Source organism: Solea solea, chromosome 1 (assembly GCF_958295425.1).
Source record: "Solea solea chromosome 1, fSolSol10.1, whole genome shotgun sequence".
Taxonomy (NCBI): domain Eukaryota; kingdom Metazoa; phylum Chordata; class Actinopteri; order Pleuronectiformes; family Soleidae; genus Solea; species Solea solea.
This window is the reverse complement of record NC_081134.1, coordinates 23,890,404-23,903,733: the sequence shown is the minus strand read 5'-3', so window position 1 is coordinate 23,903,733 and position 13,330 is coordinate 23,890,404. Positions and strand designations below refer to the sequence as shown.

The 13,330-nt window shown below is 41.2% G+C and overlaps 1 protein-coding gene across 3 annotated transcripts in view; it reads left to right on the top strand.

Moving 5' to 3' along the window:
* Nucleotides 1-13,330, top strand: part of LOC131462689 (E3 ubiquitin-protein ligase RNF31) — a 62,850-nt gene that overhangs the window by 21,464 nt on the left and 28,056 nt on the right. For 2 of the 3 annotated variants that reach the window (XM_058634127.1, XM_058634144.1), the window contains exons 9-16: nucleotides 2,438-2,610; nucleotides 4,056-4,289; nucleotides 4,745-4,924; nucleotides 5,000-5,152; nucleotides 5,511-5,696; nucleotides 6,665-6,871; nucleotides 6,954-7,127; nucleotides 8,257-8,355. In XM_058634127.1, coding sequence (XP_058490110.1) covers nucleotides 2,438-2,610; nucleotides 4,056-4,289; nucleotides 4,745-4,924; nucleotides 5,000-5,152; nucleotides 5,511-5,696; nucleotides 6,665-6,871; nucleotides 6,954-7,127; nucleotides 8,257-8,355 — 1,406 coding nt within the window. Of the gene's footprint in view, nucleotides 1-2,437; nucleotides 2,611-4,055; nucleotides 4,290-4,744; nucleotides 4,925-4,999; nucleotides 5,153-5,510; nucleotides 5,697-6,664; nucleotides 6,872-6,953; nucleotides 7,128-8,256; nucleotides 8,356-9,067; nucleotides 10,768-13,330 lie in introns of those variants that run through there. The other variant, XM_058634136.1, reaches the window with a different exon arrangement.

Genomic DNA, 13,330 nt, shown 5'->3' with positions numbered 1-13,330 from the left:
CCACAGAGTATTTTCCCAAAAGTCGTCTTGGGGATTATCAAGATGTTTTTTGGCAAAATTGAGACGAGCCTCAATTTTGTTCTTTTTGCCCAACAGTGGTTTTGGTCTTGGAACTCAGTCCAGTCTCTTTCTTATGGTGGAGTCATGAACACTGACCTTAACTGAGGCAAGTGAGGCCTGCAGTTCTTTAGATGTTGTTCTGGTTCTTTTGTGACCTCTTAGATGAGTTGTTGCTGCACTATTGGGGTAATTCTTGTCGACCAGCCACTCATGGGAAGGTTGCCCACTGTTCCATGTTTTCTCCATTTGTGAATAATGGCCCTCACCGTGGTTCACTAGAGTCCCAAAGCTTTAGAAAGATCTTTGTAACCTTTTACAGACCGATAGACGTCAATTACTTTGTTTCTCACTTGTTCCTGAATTGCTTTAGATCACGGCATGATGTCCTCCTTTTTTGGGATCTTTTGGCCGACTTCACTTTGTCTGACAGGTTCTATTTAAGTGGTCTCATGATCCAATAGGTCTGGCAGTAATCAGGTCTGTGTGTGGCAAGTTACATTTTCCAAAAAATTTGACTAACCACAGTGACCTGATGATTTTACAAGGGGGGCAATTACTTTTTCACATGGGGCCATGTAGGTTTGGATAGTTTTTTCCCTATAATAAATAAAATCATCACTTAAAAACTGCATTTTGTGTTAACTTGTGTTGTCTTTGTCTAATATTTAAATGTGTTTGATAATCTGAAACATTTAAGTGTGACAAACATGGTAAAAAATAGGAAATCAGGAAGGGGGCAAACACTTTTGCACACAACTGTATATACATACAGAAACACCACACAAAATGCCATTGTCACTCACCTTAAAGTGTTGCAGCATGCCTTAATCCTGAGTAATGACATGAATTAACAGACAACTGGACTCACATCGTTGCTGTTTGGCTTGTTGGGCCTCCTCCTAAAATTAAATGATACAATGCATAAATATGCAACACTGAATACATGCGATAAAGTGCTTTGAATAAGACATTTTCTTTCCCTGATCATTTGCACTTCCTTACGTAGCACGAGACTCTGGGAAGACGTGTCATCCTGTTTGGCCACAGTAACATCACTGCTCTAAATGGACACACACATAAGCCTGACTGAGAGAGTAAGGATCTGTGTGGTTGATGATTTATGAAAGAAATTTTTAAACTGACCAAGTCTTTGGGAGGAAAACTTGCTGTAGGGATGGTCTTCAGTGTCTGGTGGCACCTTTAGACAATCATCAGAATCATCATTGTGTGTCATATGCATGGGGAAATGTTTAATCCACAATCAAGTAGTACTGAACTGGATTGTATTTGCCTATAAGACTTTCCCAGTCCTAAAATATAAGCAGGATAACTGAAATAAATCCAATCCAATGACACTGTTGACCGTGATTCAACAGAAAGTGAAATATTTTATTTATTGTCAAGTTATATACAGTGCACCGAGGACAGCATATTCATCTTCAAATACTTTTTGTAGAGCTGAGGTCAAATGAGCAAACTGTGTGCAACTTCTCAGAGTCATTTAAAGATTTAAAAAGAGATAAAAACAAAATAAAAATAAATAAATAGCATGTAGTTTATCTTCTATGTTTCTTGGTTGAAAATGGGATGTGGGATAAACTGTATAAATAAAGGTTAAAAGAAACAAACCGCTGTGTCTGGCTTGCTATTACAATCAATATGGTAACAGCATGCAGACGTTACTGGTTAGCAAACCAAACCTCATTGATTTAATGTATACAAATAATGACTATTCATACAGTGTTCTTCGCCAACGCAAACATTTTGGACGCAGTCTCTTCTGTGACCCAATCAGTGTGAAGTAGGTGTGTCTTGTGTACCGGAGGTGTGGCTTGCCCTGGGAGGCGTGTCGTTCACTGGGGCGGGGGGGGGGGGGGGGGGGGGTTGGTGTATTGTCCTGTGTCAGCGGTCTGCAGTTAAACCTCTCACCTCCTATCCCCAGAAAGAAGAGAGCGATGCGTTCTTCCTGGTCCATCTTCTACGGTGGCCTGGAAGTGCAAACCAGTGTTACAAAACTTGAAACAAATTTACAAATACAGAAACAAATTAACAAAAGTTAAAACATATTTACATTTTCCAAAACAAATTTACAAAATGCAAAACACTTTTACAAATACCAAAAAAAATAACAAAAGTTAAAGTCAGCTCTACGACACTCATCTATGCCGACGATGCAATCACCACAATCCTTCGGATTAGAGCTTTTCTCATCATCTACAAATTGCTACAAATATGTATATATTATAATGTACATATATCGCTTCAATTGTGTAAATATAATAATTTGTTTATAATAACATACAATACATATTTTACATAGGCCTCAGTATGATGTTAAGCAGCTGTGTGTTCATGTGTGTTACTGCATCATTTTCAGAGTGGCAGTGTAAGAGCTGCACCATGGTGAACGCAGCCAGCAGTATTCTGTGTGAGGTGTGTGAACGACCACGTCTGGCCACAAGACCTCCGACCAACCCATCACACCCACCAGTCACCCCACCAAGACCACCAGCACCAGTACTGGGCATGCCCGGTGACCCTGACAGCCAGGTCAGTTCAGTGTGTGTGTGTGTGTGTGTACTTGTATTTGTTGCCTCTTTAGGACCTTTTCTGGTATACACACTGACCTTGGCTGTTCAGGCTGTTGAGGCCGATGATGCCGGTGGTTAGGGCTCGGGCCGACCAGCTGATGACCCTCGGGTGAATCTGCCTCACCTGATGTGCAGCAGATAGAAGTGACAGCAGTGTTGACCCTGTGATTAATGATGTGCTGATAGAAAATCTGTCTGATGATGAATGTCTAACCATGAAAAAACACTAATGAGAAGGAAGAGAGTGGTATTAGAGCCAGGAAAACTCTGCTTCAGGTCTTCTCAGATGAGAGGAGGAGGTGGAGACGACAGCCACTCAAGAGAACCACATCACCGCCTCCTATAAGAGGTTTCTGTCTGAGACCAAAGACCAGAGGGCTGTGATGCCCACACAGTTTTTCCTCATGTAAATGCTTTTATCAGATCGGTTAGTAGTAGTCAGTGTCGTACATTCTGCCGCTCGACTCACACGGCAAAACAACTACGTCAAGCTACGGACATACTGCTGTTACTTCCTGTGTCGCCGCGTTGCCAAAATAAGGGTATATGTTACCGAACACTACAGATGATAGGCTAACTTTTTTGTGTTTTTTTTTTTCAATGCCATGTGATCTACCCACACTACCTTGTGATGGACGCATTGGGCACCCCTGATTTAAATGGAGCACATAGTGATGTAGCCTCTCTATTGAAATTGATAGAGCTGAAGAAGCTGGATGTGTTTTTGTTCAGGAGACAGTGATGCAGAGGAGGGAGTGAACAGTTTCTTTAAAACCACTCACTCTGTTGAAGTAAACAAACAGACAGAAGCTCGGGTCGACTCACTGTGGAGCATCCGCCCGTCCTCTGGTGAGGATGTGCGTCCTGAATGGAGGAGTTCCTACAAATGTCCACTGGCCAAGAGTGGCCTGCAATGACCTTTGTGTCTGTCCTGAACCCTGGGGTGACAGATAAGTGTCCTTTTTGCACCACTGTAGAGACAGTGGCCTTCCACTGTCTTTACATTACTGGATGCTCTGTTCAGAAGGGCAGGAGAGGTCTTCTCTCTTCACACCTTTGTTCTAGTTTTAAATATACACAAACTCACAAACCTAAATTACAGCTTTTAAATTTTATTTAGGGTGAAACATAGATGGGGATTTACGTCAGCAGGAAGAGGAAAGCAGAGGACAACGTTGACACTGATGTGGTTTTATTAAAGAGCAGAATGGTCAAAACCAGGATCGACTTCCTCTATTACAGAGCAATGAAGGACCTCAAACAGTTACTTTGATGTTTTTATGTAAGACCTGCCCTGACCTGATTATTTTAATCACATGTTGAATCAGTTTTTCTTTTTTTCTACCAATGCTTTCATCATAAAGTTACTTCTTTCTCTCTCTCTCTCTCTCTCTCTCTCTGCAGTGGGTGTGTCAGTTCTGTACCTATCTGAACTACTCTCCTGCTACAGTTTGTGACATGTGCAACCTGGCTCGTCCAGAACCCGCACCCCTCCCTGTTAAGCTTCGCCCTCCCTCTCCTGTCAGACGGGTCCCTGCCCTGCCAATCAAACCCAAAGAACCTGCCCCCGAAGACCTGGACTCCTGGAGGCAGAGACTGATGAAGGAGGAGGGGCTCAAGCTGATTCAGCTGATTAGAGCAAGTCACCTTCATGAACTCTCTCATTAATCCCATGAACTGTAGAGCTCTATTACCTGAACCCTGGGGCGTGGAGACCATATGTTGTTTCCACGCCCTCTGGCAGGAAAGGTTCATTCTATATACTAGATAACACATATGTCAGGTAATATGTCAGACAACTAGTCTTTTCACAGGCTGTTTCATCATACAAGTGAAGATGGTGAAGAGAGGTTAAATCAGGAAGTTGAACATGTCAAGATACTGCAGGTCTGCAATGATGTCCTCTCCAGCTGTTTCCTAACTTGTAGAAAGCAGACTGGGGCCATTATAATGATCAGATATATTCACTCTGTCCAGTTTTGAGATATATTGTCAATCTCTGTGGATTAAAATTGCGCAGTGAAGTCATGTGACGTCTTTAGCTCTATACTTTGTTCAGTGTTTTTTTTCTCGGTCCTTTGTGTTTGCTTCAGGATGGAGAGAAGAAAGGGGTGAGTCCAGAGGAGGTGTACACCAGCATGAGGGTAGCTGGGGACAACAACATCCTGCCTTGCAAGTGGTTAAAGACAGAACTTCCTCTGCTCTTAGACCAGATCAGAATGCTGGTAACGACATTCTCTCTTCAGTTTGATAAGACCACATCAGACAACATGGTCAGTATGCTTCCATCAAAATCTATGTCACACCTCCATGCTCATCTGACTGTCAGAGTCACTTGTCCAACACAGAACAGATCGTGTGAAGCCTCTGATGAGGACGCTCCTGCAGAAACAGAGTGTACGATCCAGCTGTCCAGAGCAGAGGCCAAGCAAGGCTGGCTGACAGCAGGGGGCGACCTTGAGAGAGCGGCCAGACAAGCTCTGAGAGACAGACTCGCCAAGGTGATGCACTAATATTTCATGGCTCTTCTTTAAATGTATTTAATTTCCTAGTATTACATTTTCATAACTTATGGATTCACACCATCAGCATTTTCCATGTCCATCAAGTTTGCCTACACTACAGTGGGTTTTTTGATAAAAGCAATGCAAATGTACAGTGGCTCAGAAGACACAAATGCAAAAAGCGAAAACAGGAATGCAAAAGTCACAGCGCATATACAAAAGCAAAAACACAAATTCAAGAGAGAGGAAGGATGGAGAAGTATGGCACTTCATTTCTACTATTTTGAGTACCGGCACTTCCAGGAGCTGTCTTCTTTAAATGTAGAGATGAATAATTATTTTTATCTACCCACAGGTGAAGGAGCTTTGTGTGTTGGGTTTCACGGATGAGGCTCTGTGCCATGAGGTTTTGAGACAAAGTTGTGGTGAGGTGAGAGGGGCCCTGGCTCTGCTTCAACGGCCCTTGCTGGAGCCCTTTCACAACCGCATCTGGAGTGAGAAGGCTGAGCCTCCTGTGGACATCCATCACCCAGACAAGCAGGTGAGAGTCCCGACGGTGGGAAAGTATGTTGGCTCGGTATTAAAAGACAGTCTGAGATGTAAAAACATAAACAACAAAACAATTAAAACTGGTCAAATCTGGTAATAACATGGGGATCATTTTGCATTAGGGAGGTAATATTATGGTAATATCCTTTTAGTTCTAATGTGAACAGCATAGGTTATAATGATTTTACATTACAGTGTGTCAGTCTAAACCGTCCAAATGCATCATTTTTGCTGAACTTAAAAAGTATCAGAAGTCCACTATTAAGGACCATGAAACCATTTTTTTCACTAAAATATTTTATAAATATTATTTTATAAACGACTGTGTTTCACAGTTCTACTGTAGCTCTGATGAACTGGTGAACACAAGTCCAAACCACAGTGTATGTAGAGCAGAGGTCTCAAACTCACCGCGTTATCGATTTCTTGTGGCCCACCAATTAACATCGAGTTATAAGACATCGAGACAACTGGCCCACGACCTCCTCCTCGCTGTTAACACAGCATGTGTGGCCGAGGCACAGCTGCCTCCTGGCATGCTGTGTACACGGCACATGTACAAATATGCTGTGTACACGGCACATGTACAAATATGCTGTGTACACGGCACATGCTGTTCCTACACGGCACGTACACGGCACGTGCTGTGTACACGGCACATGCTACATTCCATTTGTAGTTGGAATTGAGAATTTCTGAGGTCAACACAGGTACTTTTTTTTATAATATTGTTGCCTTTTATGATGACATCTAACATGTTTTAAAATTCACCTCATGTCACATCCGACAGTCGGGCTGATTATTTGTAAATAAATAAACGAAGGAGAAAATGCCTGCCCCATCCTTGTCTTGTTCGTGTGCCGCTCCTATAACTTAGAACTATGGAACTCATTTACCCAACACTGGTACATACATATGTGAGGTTTGTCTACTCCATTTAACTTATCACTTCTCTTCCAGCGGATATGTCGGAGGCTACTGGCAGTGTATGATCTTCCAAGCTGGGGTCGATGTGAGCTGGTATTGTCACTGCTTCTGGAGCACAGTGCCCCCTACTCCCTGGAGGATGTAGTGCAGGCTGTGCGAGAGTCCCATGACAGGGAGTTTATCAAGAGAGTGCTGGCTAAAGAGTGTCCCATCTGCCTCTCTGTCTTCCCCCACAGCAAGGTATTGACGTGTGGAAGGTTTCCATGAGTTTTGCAGCACTGAAGCACATCTTTATCGATTCCCCTCTACTTCACCCTCTCAGATGCAGTCTCTGACATCATGTCAGTGTTCAGTGTGCTGCGGTTGCTTCCAGCAGCACTTCACCATTGCGGTCAGGGACAAACACATCAGAGACATGGTGTGTCCAGTCTGTTGGGAGCCCAACATCAATGACCCTGAGCACCTCAACAGCTATTTCTCCACTCTGGACATCCAGGTAGGGACTGGATGGTGTAACATTGCTAATGTAAATGCTTCACACACTTCTCAAGTTAAAGCTTCACTGAGCAGGATTAACTTTAAAATCTCATCTACAGGCTGTTAAATGTTAATGTTTTAGATATCTCACAGATTATGTTGCTTGTATTATATTATATGCAGCTTTGAGTCGTCTAGAGAAGAACCGAGACACACACAAGGGAAATACAGTTGTGACCAGTTTGAAGCGGAGCTAAGGCTGCTGATTAACTTTCCCAACAGTGACAAAATGATCAGGGATAGAAAGTGTGTGTGTGAGTGACTACACTATCACGGCCCAGACTTAACTATCAATGTCGAACGGACACACAAGCCGTCTTAACAGCAGCTATAGACTATGTATAGTCTATGCAGCTATAGACTATGTATGGGGGGTGGAGTGGCTCAGTGGTTAAGACCGGTACCCTGTGTGCGAAAGACATCATGGTCGCAATGGTCGCAAGTTCGACTCCACTGGCTGATTGTACTCAATTCCATTGTAAGTCGCTTTGGATAAAAGCGTCTGCTAAATGACATGTAATGTTATGGGTGGATGGCTGCAGTGCCCAGCAAAAGGATGTCTCTGCAGCAACTGTAAGAAACCAAATCATTTTGCCAAGACGTGCAAGACTCGAACACAAAAGAAGGTAGAATTTGGGACAATGAGGCACAAATCAAAGTTTAAGATAGACACGGGTGCCCAGGCCAATATAATTCCAGCCGATACATTTCATACAAAATTCAGAAACTCTGTGCTGAGCCCATCAGACTGTAACATCTCAGGATCTGGTGGCAGACGCTTTTTGTCTAAAGCGACTTACAAAGGAGAATTTAGAATTTTGACCCTGACGGGATTTGAACATGCAATGCACATGCTGTGTATTTAGTGTGAACCACGTTTTAGAGGATATTTAACTTGAATTATATGTAATGTTTGTCACAGTGTCACTATGTTACATCATGCATGCAACAAACTAACCTGTTTGACATGTTGTCTCTCTTGATCTGTGTTTCCGTGGAAGAAAGACCATTACAAATCCAGTCTCCTGTGAGTTTATAAGGTGCTGAGACTTTACAGATTGTGTTATAGTTGAAGTTTTATTCCGCAGCTGCGAGAGTGTTTGGAGCCAGAAGTCTATGAACTGTTCCATAAGAAGCTGACAGAGCAGGCTCTCATCAAGGACCCTAAGTTTCTCTGGTGCTGTCATGTGAGTACATGATGAGTCACTCTTACATTTTCTGAAAACACTGCAACATCTTTAAGATCGAGGGTTCTATTTTCATGGCAGCGCAACAAGCAAAGTGTTATTCACTTTTGGGTATTTTTACTAGAATTGGTTTTTAGTTGTGTCAAAATAACTATCACCCCTCCTGTACCCACTGTAATTCAACACAAGCTCGCTGAAGCATGTGGAAGCTTGTATCATCGGCACGCACCTCCTTTGCTATCACATGAATCCAACCCCGATGGAGGAAGCGTGTGCTTCACAGCTGATCGCTGTTCCACAGTCCCTCATGTAATCCTACCTAGTCAGAGGATGCAAATTGAATTGAATATACTTTATTAATCCCTTGCGGGAAATTCTTTCGTCACAGCGCTCCAGTGTACAAAGGTAACAAATGTACTTTGACCATGGGAGATTCTACAACCCAAGCTGAGGGACCACATGAGCTGCCGAGAACAGACAGTTGGAGCACGGCTTCTCTTGCCTTTGCAGGTTGGCTCTAACATGGAAATGGGCTCATACATAGTTGAATGTGTCCAGTCAGGCAAATCTTGCAGCAGATTAGCTCTCCAGGGGTGACCCCTCCCCAGAGAATGGAGGAGTTTGTATGAAAGTTTTGGGATCGCTTTGGCATGGCCACAGCTGACATCTGCCTCCAGGGAGACAACTCATTGTCCCCTCTTTTTTTCCACAGATAAAAGCCCCTCCCTGTGGCCCAAAGGCAAAGGCACTTCCATGCCCACAGGGGTCTCCTGTATGCCTTCCCTCCATTCCCCCTCTTGCACCCAGTGCAGCAGAGAGTTCAGGTGGAGAGGTTCAGCCTTTATCTGTTTTTTTTTTGGCTTTGAGGACACACCTGGGAGCTCTGTGTCCATATAAACCACTTGCTTATGGTACTTATCCCTTTTCTCAGGTGCTTGGCAGCTTATTCCTATCACTGGGGATTGTTTCAGGCATGGTGCAACTAGGAACAGGTGGATCCCCTCCCCTGCACAGCCCATGATATCCTTCTGGAATTAAAGGGGACATATTATACCCTATTTCCCCCATTAAAATAGTTCCCTGGTGTCCTAATGAACATGCCTTGGTCAAAATACCATAAGGATGAAGCACCATATCAGTTCAATAACCCTGCTAAACCCGCCCCTTTCAGAACGCTCCGTTTTCGTGCATGGTCCCTTTATATGCAAATGAGACACAGGCAAACACACACCCACTTCTTCCAGGGGGTTTCTGATTTGTCCTCTTTACAGCGCTTTACAGCTCTATTCGTCTCCCCCTCCCTCCACTAGTTCTCTGACAATATCAACATGGCAGCGTGCGCAGAAAACAGCGAGAGTGCCGTCACAGGAAGAGACGTCCTACATAAGGATCGAGCCGAACAGTGCTGAACTGTTAATCAGTTAAAAACACTTGGAAGTTTGTGTAAAACTTGGAAGTTTGTGTAAAACACTGTGCTCCACTGTGCAGCCACGAACAGCACACTTGTCCCTCCACGTTAACATAATACCGCTCTTCCTCCCTCGCCTGCACTCTCGCAGGGACAAGGTGGAGCTAAGGTTGAGCTCTCGAAGTAAACTTACTGGTGGGGCGGTAACATTCGCGGTGAAATGCGCATGTTGCCGTCATAAGCGCAGGGAATTCAACATCACGTGTTTTATCGCCTATACTTACACTAAGGGGGACCACGAAAACATGACTGAGTATTCTTTTTCTTTTTCCACACTTTGGCGACTGGTAGGGCCTCCAGAGTCCCAAATATAAGTATTGAAATGGTTAAAAAGTTGATTTTGCATAATATGTCCCCTTTAAGAAATTGTGTTGAGCCCAAACCCTGCATTCCACCCTAAAGTCTGGCAAGCGTCTTCTTCTTGTCAGGCTCTGGAGTTGTATCCTTAGCACTCTCTTGAACAAGTGAAGAAGCAACAAGCAGGCAATCACTGTTATGCCCTGTGTGAGCCTTAAATATGTATCTCCAATGGAGACATGCTCACAGGACAATGGACCAGCTCTTTTTTGTTATTATCCAGTCTTGGACAATGTGTCTCCAAAATAATGATCCCATTGGGTTGAGAATACAATCAATGCAAGAGGCAGGCCAGCCCCAGCAGGGGTGCATGCTTTATCCACTAGGATTAAGGACTTGCTACTTAATGGCCTTTATGGTGAGATTGCTCCTTTGTCTGAAATTTGCACTACAGGACATGACCTGCCACCCCCCCACCCGTGTTTTCAGTAAATGTCATGTTTTCAGTAAATATTTTCAGTAAATGTCATGTTTTCAGTAAATATTTTCAGTAAATGTCGTGTTTTTAGTAAATATGTTTTCAGTAAATGTTGTGGTTTCAGTTAATGTTGTTGCGTTTTCAGTTAATGTCGTGTTTTTAGCAAATGTGTTTTCAGTTAATGACGTGTTTTCAGTAAATGTTGTTGTGTTTTCAGTGAATGTAATTTTTTCAGTAAATGTTGTTGTGTTTTCAGTAAATGTTGTTGTGTTTTCAGTGAATGTCATTTTTTCAGTAAATGTTGTTGTGTTTTCAGTAAATGTCGTGTTTTCAGTAAATGTTGTTGTGTTTTCAGTTAAGGTCCTGTTTTCAGTAAATGTCATGTTTTCAGTAAATATTTTCAGTAAATGTTGTGTTTTTAGTAAATTTTGTTGTGTTTTCAGTAAATGTCGTGTTTTCAGTTAATGTCGTGTTTTTAGCAAATGTTGTTGTGTTTTCAGTTAGTGTCGTGTTTTCAGTAAATGTTGATTGCTCCTTTGTCTGAAATTTGCACTACAGGACATGACCTGCCACCCCCCCACCCGTGTTTTCAGTAAATGTCATGTTTTCAGTAAATATTTTCAGTAAATGTCATGTTTTCAGTAAATATTTTCAGTAAATGTCGTGTTTTCAGTAAATGTCGTGTTTTCAGTTAATGTCATGTTTACAGTAAATGTCGTGTTTTTAGTAAATATGTTTTCAGTAAATGTTGTGTTTTCAGTTAATGTTGTTGCGTTTTCAGTTAATGTCGTGTTTTTAGCAAATGTGTTTTCAGTTAATGACGTGTTTTCAGTAAATGTTGTTGTGTTTTCAGTGAATGTCATTTTTTCAGTAAATGTTGTTGTGTTTTCAGTAAATGTTGTTGTGTTTTCAGTGAATGTCATTTTTTCAGTAAATGTTGTTGTGTTTTCAGTAAATGTCGTGTTTTCAGTAAATGTTGTTGTGTTTTCAGTTAAGGTCCTGTTTTCAGTAAATGTCATGTTTTCAGTAAATATTTTCAGTAAATGTTGTGTTTTTAGTAAATTTTGTTGTGTTTTCAGTAAATGTCGTGTTTTCAGTTAATGTCATGTTTTCAGTAAATGTCGTGTTTTTAGCAAATGTTGTTGTGTTTTCAGTTAGTGTCGTGTTTTCAGTAAATGTTGTTGTGTTTTCAGTGAATGTAATTTTTTCAGTAAATGTTGTGTTTTCAGTAAATGTTGTGTTTTCAGTGAATGTAATTTTTTCAGTAAATGTTGTGTTTTCAGTAAATGTTGTTGTGTTTTCAGTAAATGTCGTGTTTTCAGTAAATGTCATGTTTTCAGTAAATGTTGTTGTGTTTTCAGTTAATGTCCTGTTTTCAGTAAATGTTGTGTTTTCAGTTAATGTCGTGTTTTTAGCAAATGTTGTTGTGTTTTCAGTTAATGTCGTGTTTTCAGTAAATGTTGTTGTGTTTTCAGTGAATGTCATTTTTTCAGTAAATGTTGTTGTGTTTTCAGTAAATGTTGTGTTTTCAGTGAATGTCATTTTTTCAGTAAATGTTGTGTTTTCAGTAAATGTTGTTGTGTTTTCAGTAAATGTCGTGTTTTCAGTAAATGTCATGTTTTCAGTAAATGTTGTTGTGTTTTCAGTTAATGTCCTGTTTTCAGTAAATGTTGTTGTGTTTTCAGTTAATGTCGTGTTTTCAGTAAATGTTGTTGTGTTTTCAGTTAATGTCGTTTTTTCAGTAAATGTGTTTTCAGTAAATGTTGTGTTTTCAGTAAATGTTGTGTTCTCAGTAAATTTTGTCATGTTTTCAGTAAATTTTGTCGTGTTTTCAGTAAATGTTGTCGTGTTTTCAGTAAATGTTGTGTTTTCAGTTAATGTCGTTTTTTTCAGTAAATGTCGTGCTTTCAGTTAATGTCGTGTTTTCAGTAAATGTTGTCTTATTTTCAGTAAATGATGTGTTTTCAGTAAATTTTATCGTGTTTCAGTAAATTGTGTCGTGTTTTCAGTAAATGTTGTGTTTTCACTAAATGTTGTTGTGTTTTCAGTTAGTGTCCTGTTTTCAGTAAATGTTGTTGTGTTTTCAGTCAATGCTGTCGTATTTTCAGTAAATGTTGTGTTTTCAGTTAATGTGGTTTTTTCAATAAATGTTGTGTTTTCAGTAAATGTTGTGTTTTCAGTAGATGTTGTGTTCTCAGTAAATGTTGTCATGTTTTCAGTAAATTTTGTCGTGTTTTCAGTAAATGTTGTCATGTTTTCAGTAAATGTTGTGTTTTCAGTTAATGTCGTTTTTTCAGTAAATGTTGTCCTGTTTTCAGTAAATGTTGTCGAGTTTTCAGTTAATGTTGTGAAAGGATTTTACTTTAAAGAACCAGTGTGGGGCTCCTTGTTCCAGACTCCTCCCCCTTTTTTTCTTCAGCAGCTTTAATATCTCACACACCAGGGGGGTATTCCAGAAAGCGGGTTATGTGAGAACTCTGAGTTTGTTAACCCTGAGATGAGGGAAACTCTGAGTTATCCGTTCCAGAAAGAGAGGTAACTTAAACTCTGGGTCTGTTACTGCAGTAACTTAGTCTGTGAACATAACCTGCTCGCTGGCAGGTTTACTATAAGAAACCCAGAGTTTCTACCTGTCTCCTCCCACACGAAGAAAGCAGTTAGACATGGATTGCCCATTCATTAGAAATCCAATCGACATTGAAGCCGTATTGATTAGAAATGCATTACGTCGT